Source organism: Miniopterus schreibersii, assembly GCF_964146895.1.
Source record: "Miniopterus schreibersii genome assembly, chromosome: 1".
In the NCBI taxonomy this organism is placed as follows: domain Eukaryota; kingdom Metazoa; phylum Chordata; class Mammalia; order Chiroptera; family Miniopteridae; genus Miniopterus; species Miniopterus schreibersii.
Window position 1 is genome coordinate 121,037,626 of NC_138101.1, and position 18,664 is coordinate 121,056,289.

Sequence of the window (18,664 nt, forward strand, 5' to 3'; positions counted from 1 at the left end):
CATCCAATGTCACTGGATGGAAATTAACATGACCGGAAAAAATCATCCATTTTCCCCTTAAGCTTTGGGGGAAAAAGTCCCATTTGATTTTGTTCTAAACAATTAGAACTTTAAATTAAGGAAATGTTACTTTAAAGGGCTACATTTCAACTCTAATGAAGCAAGTTATGAAATATGGATCATTTGGTTCAGTAGCTGGGATGTGAGGTTAAAACGAAGGTACTAGGGTGCTAAGTTATCCGTCCTCCTTTTAACTACAACTCTTCTGATAATGAAGAAAAGCTATGATGTCAGCAAGAGAATGTATTAATAATACACCACATGACCAGGAAGCTTCTTTTAATGACAAAAGGGAGCTCTTTCTGCCCTAATGTTCAGTCTTTTGTGACAACATTTGTCCATCAGCAGATGACAGCTTCTACTTCTTAAGGGACTAAAATCACTACTAAAAAATCACCACTTCTACCACAGAACCCCCAGCCTCCCCTGCTTCTAAATTCTGGTATTTTATAGTCTGCAACTTTTTCCACGACATAGCCATGTCTTTTAAAAATAACTGAATTAAGGCAGGTAATTAAGGGAGGGTTTAATGTACAGCAGGTCCTCAAATAATGTCATTTTCTTATAATGTTGATGAGAAAGAAATCGATTCCCAGCCAAGGCAACTATCAGTGTGGAGTTGGAATGTTCTCCCACATCTGCATGGGTTTCTCCAGGGACTCCAGTTTCCTCCTACATCCTAAAGATATGCACCTGAAGTTCACTGGCATGTCTATGTTGTCCCAGTGTGAGTGAGTATGGGGTGAGTGGCCCTGGGATGGAAGGGCAACCTGTCCAGGCTGGGTCCCTAGGGACCTTGTGCCCTGGGCTGCTAGGAGAAGCTCTGGCTACCTGTGACCCTAAACTGCAATCAGCAGGTTGGCAAAGAATCCTCTTACTTGTTTTTATTCATCTTTCTTAAATGTATGGATAGCTCAGATTTACTTCAATGTGCAATATTACAAGTATTTTGGGTCTTTATTTACAAGTTTGGTGATGCTTTTGTGACCAGAAATAGGCCATAGGAACTTAACTTTTGTTTAAATCAGTCTATGGTAAAACTGATTTCGTTATTTCACTTAAAAGTCACAGTTTCCAAGAACCTACTGACAATGTTAAGTAAGAACTTACTGTTTTGAGCTCAAAAAACACAGTGAACATTTAGGAATAAAACAACATTTGGACAGCCCCCCCATAAGAGCATTCTGAATGTCTGATAACAGTCATACCGTTGGAGCTCCTAGTAGTGTGGGGTTGACTCTGGAAGGTTCTAGAGCGGGGGCCAGACTGCCCTGAGAACTGCCCGCTCTGGGCTGGGAACTCGTTCCACGCACCCCGAGAAGGGTGGAGGCTCTGCGGGGCCTCAGCAGAGGAGTTCAAACGCTGAGGCCAGATGGAGTCCAAATCCTGGGGTTCTTCTTTTAGCTTTTCTCCTTCCTTGCCAACACGCTGATAGATCCTCCCGGTGCTATCATTCAGTAATCTTCTCATTCCTGTAATTTGTTTTTTAATTTCCATGCTTTCACCTCCTAATGGGAACAGGGCCAAAGAGAGCACTGTAAATCAGCACAAGAAAAAACAGTCCTCTACCAAAAATGCCACCACTCCTTCTCTGGAAATGGCAACGATTACCGCTCCCTGATGCAAGCTTCTAGATACTAAGTAATCCATAAAAATTAAAGGCAAGGAAACGGGCTATGGTCTGAAGAAACTGATTATATTCCTGGTGCATCTCAGTTTAATCTCTTTCTGGCCAAATTCTCTTATGATAAAAGAGATTTCCTGAGTATATTTCATCTGGGGCACACTTAAAATTCCCTCCTTGGGAGTGTTTTCTGGGTGAGGATGTCATAAGAAAATAGCTGAGGCAGAAGACGGAGGGTGGGACTACAAGACTGAAATCCCCGGCTTGAAAGCGCTATAGCCACTCACTTGTAATGGCAAAACCTGCAGCGCAGCTCGCCCCCCTGCTGGCAGGCGGTTACAGACCTCAGGAAGAATGTGTGGCACTGGCTGGGATGCAGAGCTTTTTGAGGCTGTTGGCACAGCAGCAGCGCTATTGACCGACACAGTGGGGGGAGACATCACCCTCAGAGGTGACAGAGTAGGAGCAGAGGGACATCGAGGCAAGGGAGGAAGGCTCTGTCTTTCTCAGCCCAACTCACAGCGGACATGCCCCTAGAACTGTGACTCAGCCTAGTGATGTCCAGGGTCCCTGACTGCGCAGGCACCAGAGGGGAAGTGCAGCCCCCCCCCCCCCCCCCCCCGCCCTGGACCTACCTGGACCAAATCCACTGCCACCTCCACTTGGTAACTATAAACAGAACAGGTTGTTTCAAAGCCCAGCTCACCTATGCATTGACTTTTTAAAAAAATAGTGGTAAAACTCACATAACATAAAATTTACCATCTCAACCACTTTTAAGTACATAGGTAAGTATAGTCACATTGTTTTGCAACAGATCTCCAGAAGTTTCACACTGAGGTTTTTTTAAGATTCTTTTTCCCTCAGGGATTTTTTTTTTTTTTAAATCCTCAACCGAGGACATTTTTTCCATTGCTTTTCAGAGAGAGTGGAAGTGGGCGGGGGGAGGGAAGAAACAGCAATATGAGAAAGACACATTGATTGGTTGCTTCCTGCACTTCCCCCAACAGGGGCTGAGCCTGAAACCGAGGTACATGCCCTTGGCCCAAATCAAACCCAGGACCCTTCAGTCCACCGGCCAACGCTCTAACCACTAAGCAACCCAGCTAGGCGGGGATTTTTTTTCTGTTTGAACTAAAGTATCTCTATACTGCACTGGGGGTACTTCGTAAATATTACTTAAAGATGACTGTCAAATTATACAGATATAAAATATTTTCTATAAATAAGAACAGAAGATGCCAGTATCTATTAGGAACTATTTCAAATATACTAACTTCTTAAACTATGCATCAGCCAGGATTTTCTCTAAGGTTAAAAAAAGTAGATTCCCCCCCCCCCCCAATCTGGGTGTTAAAATAAAAGTCTTGTCCCAGGGTATGTATACACACTCATGCAGTCACTCTATTAAATGCTTGAAATTTAAACTATGAGAAATAAAGCCCACAGAAAGTACCTATTAGGAAAAACATCTCCTGCAAATAAATTCAGCATGTTTAATATAATGACGTTTTAATGCACTTAGTATCTTGTAAGCCAGATTTCTCTGTAGAACTGGTAACTGCAAACTCTAGGTATTTTGTGTTGTCTAGTTAGATACTTAGTTAATATATAAATACATTACTGACTAAAAGGAAACTTTTATATGCTGTTTTGAAATAAGTATCTTCCTTTTTTAAAATGGCAATAAGAATGTTAATTATGCCTTTAATATCTAATGTGGTTGAACACAGACGTGATACAGATTTCCAAATTATGGTATTATGTGCTGCTATATGCTTGAGAGGAGAAACACTTTAATTTGTAATAAAACCATTTTTACAGCAAACACCTGTGAAGATTACAATATAGAAACAATAAATCATATTCTAGATTTTATGAGAATGACCAAGCAAGATTTAAATGACGCAGCCAGCAGAATTTACGGCTTCAAGATGTCTAGAACAGGGTGTGTCTGGAGGAGCTCCCGGAGGAATTCTGTAAAATGCATCTGTGGGCGCATGTGGTATTTGTTTCGGTACCCAAACACATACTATCCTGGCTAGTTAACAGCATGTTTTGGGCAAGAAGGAGCTTCTTTCCTGCGGGGATCTTGTCCTCAATCTTCTAGATCAGGGACGCTGTGTACCCACCAAAGGCTGCAGCACACTGATCTTCACTGGCATTGGCTGGTGGCTGCCAGTCCTTTCCCTCCTGACTCCCTGGCAAGAGCTGCACGGTGATGCCATACTCTGCCTGGTTGAGTCAGTGCCAGCTTGCTTCTACACATCCCAGCAAAAGGGATCCTCTTTTCAAAGGTTCCACCTCTGCCCTGGAGATCAGATGCTATGAAAAATCACTGGTTTTAGGCGGGGGTCTGAGGATTCTGGAACTTTCTAAGAGCAAATCTGCTTTGTCAGGATCTTAGTCTCCTAGTTGCTGAAGTTATACCTCTGAAAATCACAAGAACTGAAAATTCAATGTGAGTTTTCCATACTCTGTACTTTCACGTGGAAGACCAGAATCCTGAGCTGCAGGTTGAATAGAGGAAAGAAGGGAAAAGTGGAAAGGAAGATTCTGGTTGTTGGCTGCCCCTGCAAAGTTTAAAAACATTTCTTCCAAAGTCAATACAAAAACCAAACAAATTGGGACCTGGGGGACCATGGAGAAAGAAAGAAAACAGCAGAGGCCAAGGCACCCTTGACACTTCACTCTGCAGAGAGCCCACAGTCTATCTGACTGCGGGGAGTTTTAAAGGGCAGAAAATAGAAAACTGCAGAAGCCAATGAGAGGAAAGTGAAGAGACTGGGGAAGGTGGAAGAAGGGCTGACTGGGGGATAGCTTCTTAGAGGAGACAGGCTGGGCATCCCTACAGGACAACTGGAAGTGTACGAATGGTCTCTGGTGTAATTGTCCTACCCTTAGCCAAAGAAGCAGGGAGCAGACCTGAAAATGCCACCTGTGGGGACAGGTCCTAGAGCCCAATTACACATGCAGGTGACCATGGGCTCTGGCAGAGCGAGGCAAGTGTTTCCTTGCACATTTGGGAGAAAGAGCAGAAGGTCAGAAAGGAGACCTGAAGACTATAAGCAGGGATGACCAAAAAAGCTGAGTCAACCCACATAAATGGGAGGGAGTGGGTGCTGACCGCAGGTGATTAGGTGAGCTCGCAGAAGTTCAGCCCCCAGATACTGGGGTGGGGCATGGACAGGCCTGGTGGGTATTCCTGACACCTGGACTTGCTTCGTAAATGTGCTACCTTGTTATCTGATGTGAGACAAGTCACCTGCTCTTCTCAGACTTTAGCTTCCCGAGTCATAAAATGAAGGTCCTGATGCCTCTGAAAGTTGTGTGTGTCCTTCTCAGAAAAAGTGGGCTGATTCCATCCTCACCATAGAGCCCAAGTTATGTGTTTTTTAATTGAAGGAGCCCAAGTTCTCTGCTTTTAAAAAAATGATACAAAGTACGTAATAGATTGAGATTTGAAGCAACAATTCCCCTCTATTGTCTTTCAGGTTTGAATTGTCTTGTCCACAGACAAGGAAACTCTTAGGGGCAATGGGCTTTCTAAAGCAGCAGGATTCCATATGGAAATCTGTGCCCTTTCTTTATTTCTTTCCAAACCTATGTCTTTGCCTAACCCCAACTCCAAGAGGCGGAATGTTTCTAGACAAGACAAAAAAGAAATCTTACTAAAATGAATCTATGCTATGTGGCTCCCTTATGGATAAAACAACCATAACTGAAATCCTTTTTTTTTTCTTTAATTATGTCTTTATTGATTTTAGAGAGAGGAAGGGAGAGAGAGAGAGAGAGAGAGAGAGAGAGAGAAACATCAATGATGAGAATCACTGATTGGCTGCCTCCTGCATGTCCCCCCCCAGCTGGGGACTGAGCACCCCACCCGGGCTTGTGCTCTGACAGGGAACTGAACCAAGATCTGGATCACACGTCGATGCTTAACGCTGAGCCACGCCGGCCGGGCTGAAATCTTTTTGAGAGTTCGGTAACTATGCTCCTTGGACAAGATCCAAAAAGATTGCAGGCTGAATTCTACCCTTCGCTAAATTTCAAGACTCTACCAGAATACTTTCCTTCACACAAAGAATTTATATAACACATAGAGTCTTGCGAGAAACGAGATGGCGGCCTACGGAACAGAGGTACCCGCCGCCTCCCGCAACCACATCAAAATTACAACTAAAATACAGAACCACCATCACTCAGAGCCTCCTGACATCTGGCTGAGCAGAAGCCCTACAAGGAGGGAACTGAAAAAGCATTGAGAGCGGTAGGAGGGGTGGAGATGTGGGCAGACTGGGGCTGAACTGTGGAGATGCGGCCGCGGGCCCACACCCGGTGCCGCGGTTTAAACCCGGGAGGGGTATCTCAGAGGTGGAGGTTTCCCAGAGGAGTGAGGGGTCCCAGCCCCACAGCAGGCCCCAAAGCCCAGGGTCCCAGGGCTGGGAAGAGAGGTCCCCACAACTTCGGGCTGTGAAACCAGTGGGGACTGTCTCTGAGGGTTGTGGAGGCCACGGGAGCCCCAGCAGCTCCTCTCAAAGGGCCCACACACGGACTCACTAGGACGCTCCCTCTGAGCCCAGCGCCGGGCAGCAGCCTGAAAGGACCCGGGACACTTGGGGAGGAACTAACCTGCCTGAAATTGGGGCGAGAGGTGGAGGGACAGGTTTCTCCCAGGCAGAGGAGATGGCAGAGGCCATTGCTCCTTTGGCGAGTCCTCCCCCCCCACAGCGGGCTGGCAGGGGCCATATTTGAATTGCCAGCGCCTGACTCCCAGCTTTGGCCCCGCCCCAAGATTCCCGGAGGCCCCGCCCCTCCCCACCTGCAGGCTCATCCAGGCCATTTCCAGTGGCTTTTCTATGCAAGTGGCATCTTGAGCCTTATGCTCAGGACTTTCCTAAAATTTCTCCAACAAGCAGCAGAGTGCCCCATACACTTGATAAGTGGCCCCAGGCTGGCACTAGCGGCAGCCTGCACTGGCTCATAGCTTGGCCTCTCCTGGACACCTCCAAACCCAGCACAAGTAGCAGCCAACTATGGTTTGCTGAGTAGCTCATGCTGGGTGGCCCTGGGCAAGGCACTGGCAGGGGCTAACTTTGCACCTCCCGGGAGGCCCCAGAGACAGTGCACCTGGTGGTCAGAATCGACCACGCTGGATTACAGCCCTACCACATCCATGAGTAACACACTCAAGGGGCACACTTGGTGAACACCAAAGCTCCGCTGAAATAAATCCTGCTCCATAGGGGTGTCTCTAGCACAGCAGCTCTTTGGCTATTGTTGCAGCTGGTCCTCACAGCTGATTGGCCTGGGGGTCAATTCCTCCCAGTGACACCAACAGCAACCAAAGCTCAACTATAACAGGTCAGAGCACACAGCCCACACAGAGGAGCACCTAGAAGGCCCAGCTTAGGTGACTGGGGAGGCTGAGCCACTGGACTCTACAGGACACCTACTACACAAAGCCACTCTACAAATTCCAGGAGACACAGCAGCTATACCTAATACATAGAAACAAACACCTGGAAGCAGCCAAAATGTGGAGGCAAAGAAACATGTCACAAAGGAAAGAACAGAAGAAATCTCCAGAAAAGGATCTAAACGAAATAGAACCAAGCAAGCTACTAGATACAGAGTTCAGAATAATGATTATAAGGATGCTCAAGGATATTAGTAAGAGTATTACGAAAACAAGTAAGACCACTGATAACATAATAAAGTACCAATTTGAAATGAAGGCTACAAGAACTGAAATGAAGAATAATTTACAGGGAATCAACAGCAGAGTAGAGGACACTGAGAATCAAATCAGCAATTTGGAACATGAGGAAACAAAAAACACCCAACCAGAAGAGCAAAAAGAAAAAAGAATCCAGAAATATGAAGATGTATAAGGAGCCTCTGGGACAACTTCAAGAGGCCCAACATTCGTATTTTTGGGGTGCCAGAAGGAGAAGAGAGCAAGAAATTGAAAACCTATTTGAAAAAATGACAGAAAACCTCCCCTACCTGGGGAAAGAAATAGACTTACAAGTCCAGGAAGCACAGAGAGTCCCAAACAAGAGGAACCCAAAGAGGCCCACACCAAGAAACATCATAATTAAAATGCCAAAGGTTAAAGACAAAGAGAGAATCTTAAAAGCAGCAAGAGAAAAGCAGTTAGTTATCTACAAGGGAGCACCCATACGACTGTCAGCTTATTTCTCAACAGAAACTCTGCAGGCCAGAAGAAAGTGGCAAGAAATATTCAAAGTGATGAAAAGCAAGGACCTACAACCAAGATTACTCTACCCAGCAAAGCTATCATTTAGAATCGAAGGTCAGATAAAGAGCTTCACAGATAAGAAAAAGCTAAAGGAGTTCATCACCACCAGACCAGTACTACATTAAGAAGAAGCGAATGAACAAAAGAATCTGACGAACTAAATAGATCCAGGGACACTGATGCAACAGACAATCATATTTCAGAGGGAAGAGGGAAGGGGGATGGAAGGTGGAAAGAGATTAACCAAAGGAGTTATATGCATATACACATAACCCGTGGATACAGTCAATAACAGGGTGAAGGCCTGGGGAGGGAGAGGGAGTGAGGAGGAGGGGGTCAATTGGGAGAAAAATGGGACACCTGTAATGCTTTCAACAATAAAGATAAATTAAAAAAAGAGTCTTATAACAGAGAAGTCATCATACAGGATCTCCCTTCACTTGGCCAGGAGGATTATAAAAGAAAAAGACAGCAACGTACAAACAGTGAGTGGTTGTACATAAAGATTGTATGTCCATCTATGTAGGCTTCTTACGAAGGCTCATGAAGAACAGTCATCATATCGTTGCTCTACAAATGAACCAGTGTTAATGTATATTAGGTATTCTGTAAACCTTTCTTAAATTCATGAAAGAAATGGCTGATCAGAACTGGAATGAATCTAGTAGAATTATATGTAGTACTAAGGATATAAACAAACAGTATCTTAATAGAATGGAGTAAAAAAGTACCAGAAATAAATTGTTCAATAAACAATTATCAAGCACCTCTTAGACCCCAGAGATATAAAGATCACCTGGTACAAGTTAACAGCCCCCCCAAATATTTAAACATCTTTTACCCAAATCCCTTTATATTAATTCTGAAAAATGGTCCTAATTTTTCCCAGCCTATTCATCCCTACCTCTTTTAACTGTATGCCCCAGAACTCCAGTGAGCAAAATGTGCTGTTTGAAGATGACCCTGCTTCCTTGCTAGACCTAACAGACTTTCCCTGAGGAGACTGCTTTCCCAAAAGCCCCCTGCATGAAACTTACTCACCTCTCATTCCCTTGGGGCTGGGAAGGGTGGCTTTCCTAAACATCACTCTTCCCATCCCAGGAGGAAGCTCAAAGTCAGCTGATTGATGCCACAGGGCTGTACTATCACCCACTCTTCTTCCTGAACAACAGTCTGTGTGCTGGAATTTAAGATTCTTAAGGGGAAGTGGCAGGTGATGAAGTTGAAACATATAGGAAGGTCATCCCATTAAGGGCCTTACCTGCCAGGCTAAGGAAGAGTAATTTTACACTGGAGATATTGGGTTATTATCCAGGGTAATTTTAAATTCATTATCTCTTTTAATATAAGGATAGTAAATAATCAGATCTATCCTTGAGATGAACAGTTCTGGCAAAACTACGGTGAAAGTAGTGTAGGAAAGAAAACCAGTTAGAATATTGTTGTTAAAGGTTACATGAGTGATGTGTGGTCTGTACCAGGATTCTGGGGGCAGGACGGGAGAGAAAGGCACTTAAGAAGTTTCATCATACAGGTCTGGTGATTAACTGGATGTAGGGCTGGGGCTCGGGGTGGTGCAGAGGAAGAATCTATTAAAGATAACTTCAAGTTCCTAGTTGGGGTGACTGATGGATACTAATACCAGTTAGAAAATTAGGGGAAAAGGCTGTAGGTGAGTGGGGATAGAATGAGCCTAGATTTGACAAAGGAAATGTAGACAATAAGCAGGCAATTGGAAATACAGCTGTGCGGTACATAAGGCTGACGATGAAGCGGTACTCCAAAACTATTGTTAGTGTCGTCGCTGCTACTACCACCAGTAGTAGCTAGTCTCTGGACTGAGAGGCCCTATGGTTCACTAACAACTCTGGGGGTGAAAAGGCGCCTTCTATGAAGATACCAGGTTTCTTATGAACGCAGCATGTAGAGAGCTCAATACACCCGTTTCAGTACTTAAAAAGCTGTGACCTCATTTGTTTCCAGGTTGGTAAAGTGAGTCAACCTACCCCCCCTGACTTCCTATCTCTGTGACCTGTAGCAATCACCATGGTCAGGACAGAGTCATCTCCAGCTCCTTGCTCTCCCTACCCCCGACATCAGATCCTTCACCCAGGGGTGCCGCCCTTGGTAACTCACCTCAGCAGAAGGACTGACAGAATCTTAAAAAGCTGAAGGACAATTCCTCTGCTATATTCAATATTGATTGACTTTATTATAGTATCATGTCTGGTTCTGTATTATTTTAAAGAGACTCCTGAGAATCTTTAGGGGATAATGAAAAAGTCAACAAAAAGATTAAAGGAACAAGGAAAGATTAAAGGAAATAAGTTGTTTCATTGAGAAATAAATGGCTACTGAATGACTTAATTATCTTCAAGTATACTATGGGTTGTTATGGGTAGGACATTGTTCCATATCAGCAAGGAAAAAATGGATTTAAACTGTGGCTTCCAGGGAGGAGGGTGGGCAACATATGGTCGTAAGGAGCTAACCCTTCCAGTTCATAGTACTAGGAACTGCAGAGAAGCACCTGAGGGGATATGCAGAAGTGACAATGAGAATGCTTTTCTGAGTGGGATGATGGAAAAGTTCTGGAAACGGAGAGTGGTGATGGTGGCAAAACCCTGTGAATCTACTTTAAAAAAACAAATGCTTTGAAACTTGCAGTTTTCAGGTACTGACATGCTAAAATAAAGAGAAAAAGTTGAGTGTATCCATGAGGGATACTAAGATAATCAGGATTTGTACTAAATGGTTCAAGTATCTCTCTACTCAAATACCAGAAGTTGGTATGGAGCCATGGTGCAGAAACTGAACTGCAGCCTGTCACATGGTAGCAATCAGAGGAGGAGCGAGGAGGAGGAGACGGTCCTTCACGCGTGCACTGCGGCCCTCACCACAAGTCTCAACCAATGAGCCCGCAAACAAAGAATTGAAGACTCAGTGCCATGAGAGGACCTGGGGTTGGCACACTGATTCCAAACCCATACTGACACACAGATGCTATCAAGGACCCACCTGGCTGCCCTCATGGACAACAGCCATGTTTATAAGGGAGAAACAAGACTGGGATCTTAACTCAGCATAAATGGTCTGAAAAGCATTAGTTTGTAGAACAGGGCAATGGTTTCTGAGACCCTTTTTCCAATGCAATCTTAAGCGAAACTCCAATAAATGAAGAGGAGCATAGTTCTGTTGAAGAGAATGTGCTAGAACACACATTCCTGAATCAGTGCCTGCAATACATTCAAGAATTCCAAGTGCGCTGCACAACATAATCTAAATGTCACTGAGAAGGAAAGAAGCGAGGAAGCGGCTATGGAATCATTTAGTTGGTTGGGTTGAATACTATGATAGGGCACATATAGACTGCAAATTCACTGCCATGTCTTTGAGGACACTGTTAAACTGAAAATCATAGCTAGAGAATAATTAAGTAGCCCAATGTATACATGGCATTTTCATTTAAAGGACAAGCAAATTTCTTTCAAATCTTTTTAGATAATTTAATTCAGCTCATTCATCCATTCAATAAATATTTATTGTGCTACTACTAAATATGAGATACTATGACAAAAAAAAAAAAAGAAAAATAAACAGTCTCTCCCCTTCAGGGGTTTGCAGTCTAACATGGGAGACAAATGAATGCCCAAGTAATTCTAAGAATACAATGCCTCTCTTCTAACGCATGGGCAGGCTTACCCAGTATGGGCCGCCTGCTGCCAGTGCGGGAGGCTGGAGCTCTTCAAGCAGGCTGAGAAAGTGAAGCCAGACCAGGACAGGTACTAAGAAGGAATGCTGTGGATCCGAGCTGGAAAATAGGTTTTCAGAGCAAAAAGGTCTAAAAAAGCTTGAGACCTGGTATTAAGGGCCAAAGGAGCAGAGAAATACCAGGAAATGAATTAAGGACCAGCAGTTAAAATGGACTGTCAAGCTGCTTCTCAAATGTGCTCTTCAAAGAACAGTTACAAAGGAAAAGAAACATCCACGAAAAGTTTGGGGGCAACGTCCTAAGAGGGGGATAAGGAACAATATTCTTTAATGTGTTTGCTTTATCTTAAAAAATAAATGCAAATATTATACTATGCTAGGCACCCACCAAGATGTGAAGATTCCTGCAGCCCATGGAACAACACAGGGCACCCACAGTACACACCTGGCAGTTTAAGATGCACTGTCCAGTGGAAGAGTGGGTTGGACCATCACAGAAAGCAAAGGGCTGCTGCTTTTAAGTCAGGCTTTTAAACGTCCCCAGCTACACTTTCTAGGAATACATTTGTAGCGCCCAGGATGCAACAGGCAAAGCCAAGAGGATATATGATAAATGCCTTGGACACTGCATAAATAACAAGTGATCCAGAAATTAAAGAGCGGAAGAGAGCATTTAAAATGGGAGGATGGTGGTCGGCTTCAGGAAGATGGTAAGATTTGAGTTGGTCAATAAAAGATGGTCAGCATTCCCATGGGCGCTTTTGGAAAAAAAGGGAATAACGCTGAACAAAGCTTGAGGGCGGAGGAAAACAAAGAGGATGATGGTGAATAAGCTTAGCTGGAGGTAAAGCACTGAATGGGCAAAGTCAAAGACAGAGCGACCTTGATGATTTTATTTTATCTTGAAAATAACATGAAACCAATGAAGGTTTTTCATAAGAGAATGGTATGACACAGCTAGAACTACCCAGCCAATTCAGTTTATCTACTTCCGCCTCCTCCAAATGTTGTTATATCATGGACAACTAATTTTTATTTTATAACAACTATAACATGGTTGCCCTACCAAATGTTCCTTTTGTATAACTCCAGTCATCAAGTGACTAGGTTAAAAGCCACCACTTCAAACAATGTTCAGGAGCAACAGAGCCAAAGAGTTAAAAATCCCCAATACAGGGGAGAAGCGTTATAAATCAATGAAGAAGACAGATACTAACAATGGGAAAATGGGCGAAGGACATGGACATGTAATTTACAAGAGAAATAAGCAGTTTAAATCTCTTAACCTTCCTAATTATTAATGTAATGAAAATTAAATAATGTGAAATTCTTTGACTACTAATTTGGCAAAGTCCATAGATTCATAAAGCCCATTTCTGGTGAAAGCGTAGTGTTATAGTTATTTTCATATATTGTTGGTGGGGAACCTTTTTGGACAAAAATTCAGCAATTCCACTTACAGAAATTTATCCTAAAGAAATAGCCAAACAAGTACCCATGACATACTTACAAGGATATTCACTGCAGCATCATTTTACTAGGGAAACATTGGGATTAATCCAAACATTATTTAATGACTGGTGTGAAAAGTACTGCCTTAAATGTCAAAGTTTTCAGGACTCTGCGCTCCACAGCTTCTGGATCTACTGATCTCTCCCCTGGTTCCAGTAACTCTCTCTCCATGTGAGGACTCCAGTCCTGACCACACTTCGGGTTCCAAACCCACATACCCAATTGCCTACTGAACAGCCCACTTGGACATTTCAAAATCAACCTTAAAATTATGTTCAAAAATGTATTTGTTAAAATCTTCACCTGAGGATATGTTTATTGATTTTAGAGAGAGAGAAACATCGATGTGAGAGAGAGACATCATTCGGGTTGCCTCCCATACACGCCCTGACCGGGGATCAAATCTGCAACCTAGGATGTACCGCGACCGGGAATCGAACCTGTAACCTTTTGGTGGATGGGATGATGCCCCAACCAACTGAGCCACCCAGCCAGGGCTCAAAAATGTATTTTATGATCATCATTCACAAGCCTTAATAAACGGCACCTACTCTACTGTCCAAGCCAGAATCACTGGACTTCTCTCTCCACCTCTCCCTCTCACAGGCTATTAATCACTGAGTCCTGCTTATTATAGCTTCTCAATTACTTTGAATCCTATTTCTCTCCACCCTCATTTCCATTATCACTTGATGGGGCTACTGCCAAAGGTCTTCAGTGTTGCTTCCCTTGGATCTGAAGCCGGAGTGATCTTTCAAACATGCAAATCTCAGTACATGACTTACCTCAGCAGAATGCCGGCAACTCAGGGTGCCTGGCTCCCCACCGGGCTTACCCGGAGGCCCTCCGTGTCTGGCCTTCCTCGCCTCTTCCTCCAGCTTTGGCTCTGGCCACCCATCTCGCCTTATCTGAAGTAGTGGCGCTCAGGTCTCGCTGCACATTTGGATCATGGGGACAACTTTAAAAATACCAGTGCCCAGGCCTCACTTCAGGACAATTAAACCCGAATCTAATTAGGGACCATAATGGACAGCCAGAGTGCCCTCAGCTTTACACAGTGAAGGTCTTGGAAGTGCTCTCACTTCCTGGATTCACACATCCTCAGCCTCAACCCCACACTTACCCTTCAAGACTCAGCTTAAATGTCATCTCCTCAAGGGTATATCCATTAATCCCCCAGGCCTAGGGGGGCCCCTCATTCCATGTTCCCGTAGAATCCTTAATTTCCTTTATCACAACCTAGTAGGCTTTAAATTGTCCTAGCCTGCCATGAATGGCTACTCGATAAACACCTACGAAATGAGTACAAGAATAAGTAAATTCTAGTATAAGATGTGACGGGGAAACAAAAACAGATGTGCAAGACACAAACCAACATCTGTGACATCTCTGAAAGAATTTCTCCTCACTTCTATGGAATTGTACAGCAGCAGCAAGCAAAGGCCACGTGGTGCCTATATTCAATCGTGTCTTCTTAGGAAAACTTTCCCAAAGGAACACATTTCATCGTCCCTGTCTTCCTAGTTCATCAAAGATGACAGACAGGAAGTTGTTTCTCCTATTTGGCAAATGAGAAGACTAAGTTGCTTGTCCAAGTGACCAAAGTAAACCAGAGGAAGATATCAGATCTGAGCCACACATCTGCTGTTGCTCCAGGCACCAGCTTCTCTCTTCCAGAGTAAACAGTGGAACAGCGGACTTATCGAGATGCTGAAGCTAACATTCCTATAGCAACTTCTTCTGAACTGTATTTCATGCAGTACTTATTAAGGTGCCCATTAAAGTCTTTCTAGTAATTGAAAAAATTATATATGTGCAATGAGAATGAGTTAATATTAACAGAAGAACTTTAACTTTTGCATCGCCTGACTTTTTACTTTTATGTTGTACCTTGACCTTGCATTTTCTGTGGAGTTCTTTACATTTTATATGTAGGTATAAAGTCATATTTGAGATATAATTCCATTAGCCATACAAGCAACTTCATAGGCTATAATGTTGCATCAACTTTTTCTGTAGAAATAAATTGTTAAAGATATTATTCCTGGAACAGAATAAATTCTTGGAATTACTGAGTAACTTATGTGCCGTACCACTGTTCCAAGAACACATTACTTATTTTATCATGACAAACTAAAGTTATTAATCTTCTGGCTTCCATTTCAACAATGAGAAATGCTGGGAGATGCACAGGCACCTGCATTACATTTCGGTTCAACTTTATATCATCCATAAACATCTCTGTTTTGGACACCTCGTCCAAACAAATGCTCACAGAATACCCTATGTAGCATTCCATTTTATGAAACTATAAAAGTTCCTTGCTGTTAATTACAGAGACAAATGTCTCATCACACATTTGGTTACCAGATAGCATAATTAGTTTTCTCCATTAACCTTTCAGATATAAAATTTGATTTCCAAGTAAAAAAACATTGTAAAGCCCTTAGAATTCAAATAGCACAGTATATTTGTACATGTTTGAAAAAAATAGGCAGCACTAAGAAAACAATTTTATGGATTATTATATATAAGGATACTGATTGTCTGGAATACTGGAATAAAATCTGTTTAAAGTTCTTAATGATTTTATAATATATGATCAAATGTGCATGTAATAAGCTGTCCTTTGTATAGAAAGGAGGCACAATAACCCGACCATGAATGGAATGTGCCCTCTGATCTCTCTCTTTTGGGTATGGTGATGGGCTCAACTGATCTACCACAGCCTCTCCTTTGTTTCCCATACCGGCATCTGAGAGACAACCATTAGGTAAGGGTCTCAGGTCTATGGCAATGCAATAGTTTTTTTGTATTCAAAGCTAAATGACTCACAACCTTGCTAAGGACCACGCTCTAGCTTACTTATGTCGGGGTGTTTTTCATTATCACAGTGACTAGATGGGTGCTCCCAACATCTGGGTATATTTATGCTGCCAGCGTTCAGAGGCTGGAATCAAGACCTCCTGCAATGTGCAGACAGTCTGCACAAGACTGTCCTGAGTCAACAGACCGTCCCACTCAGATTAGCTAACTGATGGTAATTACATTTTAATATGTTTTTTAAAAAGATTTTTTTTCTGATTTTTTAGAGAGAGGAAGGGACAGGGAGAAAGAAACATCGATGTGAGAGCTGAACATTGACTGACTGCCTCCTGCACACCCCCTACTAGGGATTGAGCCCGCAACCTGGGCATGTGCTCTGATGGAGAATCGAATCGGCAGCCTTTTGGTGCACCGAGACAATACCCAATCGAGCCACACTGTCCAGGGCAATTTGAACATGTTTTAAGGGGTACTCATTCATTTATTCAAAATTACTTATTGAAGGATTACGCTGTGCCAAATATTGTGCACTAAGAACACAGTAAACTCAAGGTCTTGTCCTGTAGGAATTCAAGCTGAGACCTGAGGGATATAAAGGATCATATAGAACAGGTGGTAGAGGCCATTCTAGGCAGAGACCGGCAGAGCAGATGCCAGGGCCACAGCACTGCAATAGTCCAGAGCCACCTTCGCATTGTGTGGCGAGTCTGCAAGGCCCCAGAGGGGCTGGTGTCCACACAAGGGCACAGTGGTGCATCCTACTTAAGAGTTCAAGCTTAGAAGGGGCTTGCCATTAACCTAATGAAAAAGAAAAAATACTTGATGAAAAATAAACATTCCCTCGTCAGCGTTGACATTTTACTCCTGATTTGTGAGGTCCAGTTAGCTACTAAGAGGATGTATAACTTTTCACCTCGAAAGCCAGGGCAGGAGCGTAGGGGTCAAAGAGTTGGATAATAAAGTTTGAAAATGGCTGACCTCGCCATTTTATTTTGAATTTAAAACTGGACTCCTCACTCATTCACTGAGCATCTACTGATATTTGTTATGTGACCAGCAGGGAGCTGGGCAGTGCGGGCAAGAGATGATCTTTGGGGAGTTTCCAACCCTGGGGCAGAGGTATGTAATAAACTTCGATAGAGACATGCTCAGGATGCTGTGGAAGGGCAGGTGAGAGGGGAATCAGAGAAGACTACCCAGAGAGATTATATCAACTTGGAGACTTTATGGATGACAAAGAACCAAGCAAAGGAAGGGGAGGGAGGTGCAAGTGTGATATCCAAGCAGAGAAGGTAGCACGTGTAGCTGCTGAGGTAAGAAAGTGACCGGCCTAAAAAGAGAGGAAGTAGGACCCATTGCAGGAAAGAAAAGAGGTTAGGTGTGGCTGAAGACCGGGGCGTAGAAGGGAAGCGTCAGGAGAAAGCTCGAAGTAGACAGGTGGCAGTGCATGCAGGGTCTTACTGGTTATGCTTACGAGTTGGAGTCCTAACCTGAAAGCCACAGACGACAATAGAGCTCAGGCAAAGGAGCAACCCTTAAGAGTTGTGCACATGCTCCAGGAGCTAAAGGCAGCTGGCGAAAAGCACTGCAGGTTCCTGTGTGCTCCTCTCCCCACCCACGGCCCACCCCTGCCACTGCTGTTACACGCCTTTCCAGGTAATGTTCTCTCCAATCATCTGTTGACTTATGAGAACAGACTTGCCGAGTAAACTCCTAGATCTATTTTTAACCTTGAGATGCAAAACATACTGTTCCCAAATCTTTATTTTATCTTATAGATGGCCATGTTATTCTCTTCCAAAAGTAAAAATCCATATTCCCATGGGAACCAGAGAGGCTAAATTGTTAATACATCTCCTTAGAGTCTGTCCTTCATGGGGATTTTTTTAATGCTTTGGTCAATACTGGTGGAGGAAAAGCAAACTCTCACAACACATCACATGTGTCAATCACAGGGTGGGGGCTGAACCACACCAACCTTTATGAGACAGAAGGAGGCAGCTTTCCCTCAAGACACTGCCTTGGGGAGCAAGCCCCACTCTTGCAGCTGTATGCAGGGGCTGTTCCCACACAAATGTGACTTTTGCCAAGGTCTGCTGTTGCTCAATGCATGGCTTTGTTTTCTTAAATTGAGGTGGGAAAACTTGCCTCCTGTGGACCTGAGAACTAGACAATGCCAAAATCAATTTATAAACAGGTCAATATTATCTTAAGCACCTCAACGTTACAGCAGAATTCAGAACCGACAGAGCATATGCTATTTTTCAATTTTGCTTTTCAACATGTAGCTGGCTTTCAAAAAGATTTCAAGTTGAATCTCACAAATCAACATCAGAAACCCCAAATTTCTATGCTAGTTTAGTATATTTAAAGAGTCTCTTCCAGTTAAATACAGTATATTTTAGTTTGGCTCACTAAATGTCACTGAAGTCTCAATATAGCAGTATATTTTAAAACAAATCTTCAGAATCCTACAAATGTCCAATATATTCATGCATTTAGATAACAAAGATTTGAACTTTTTCTTGAGATACCCTCCAATTCAGAAGAAGAGGGAGAAGGAGATAAGCAGAAGAATACAGCATTTTCTACTTTGAAAAAGTGTTTTACCATACAGGATTTCCTATATGCTGTAGGGAAACCTGATGAGAGGGTAGGGCCAACGT

The 18,664-nt window shown here is 43.4% G+C and overlaps 1 protein-coding gene across 4 annotated transcripts in view; it reads right to left on the reverse strand.

The window, feature by feature from the left end:
• Positions 1-18,664, reverse strand: part of BEND7 (BEN domain containing 7) — a 79,348-nt gene that overhangs the window by 50,615 nt on the left and 10,069 nt on the right. For all 4 annotated transcript variants that reach the window (XM_081156542.1, XM_081156541.1, XM_081156543.1 and 1 more), the window contains exon 3: positions 1,269-1,568. In XM_081156542.1, coding sequence (XP_081012668.1) covers positions 1,269-1,568 — 300 coding nt within the window. The remainder of the gene's footprint in view (positions 1-1,268; positions 1,569-18,664) is intronic.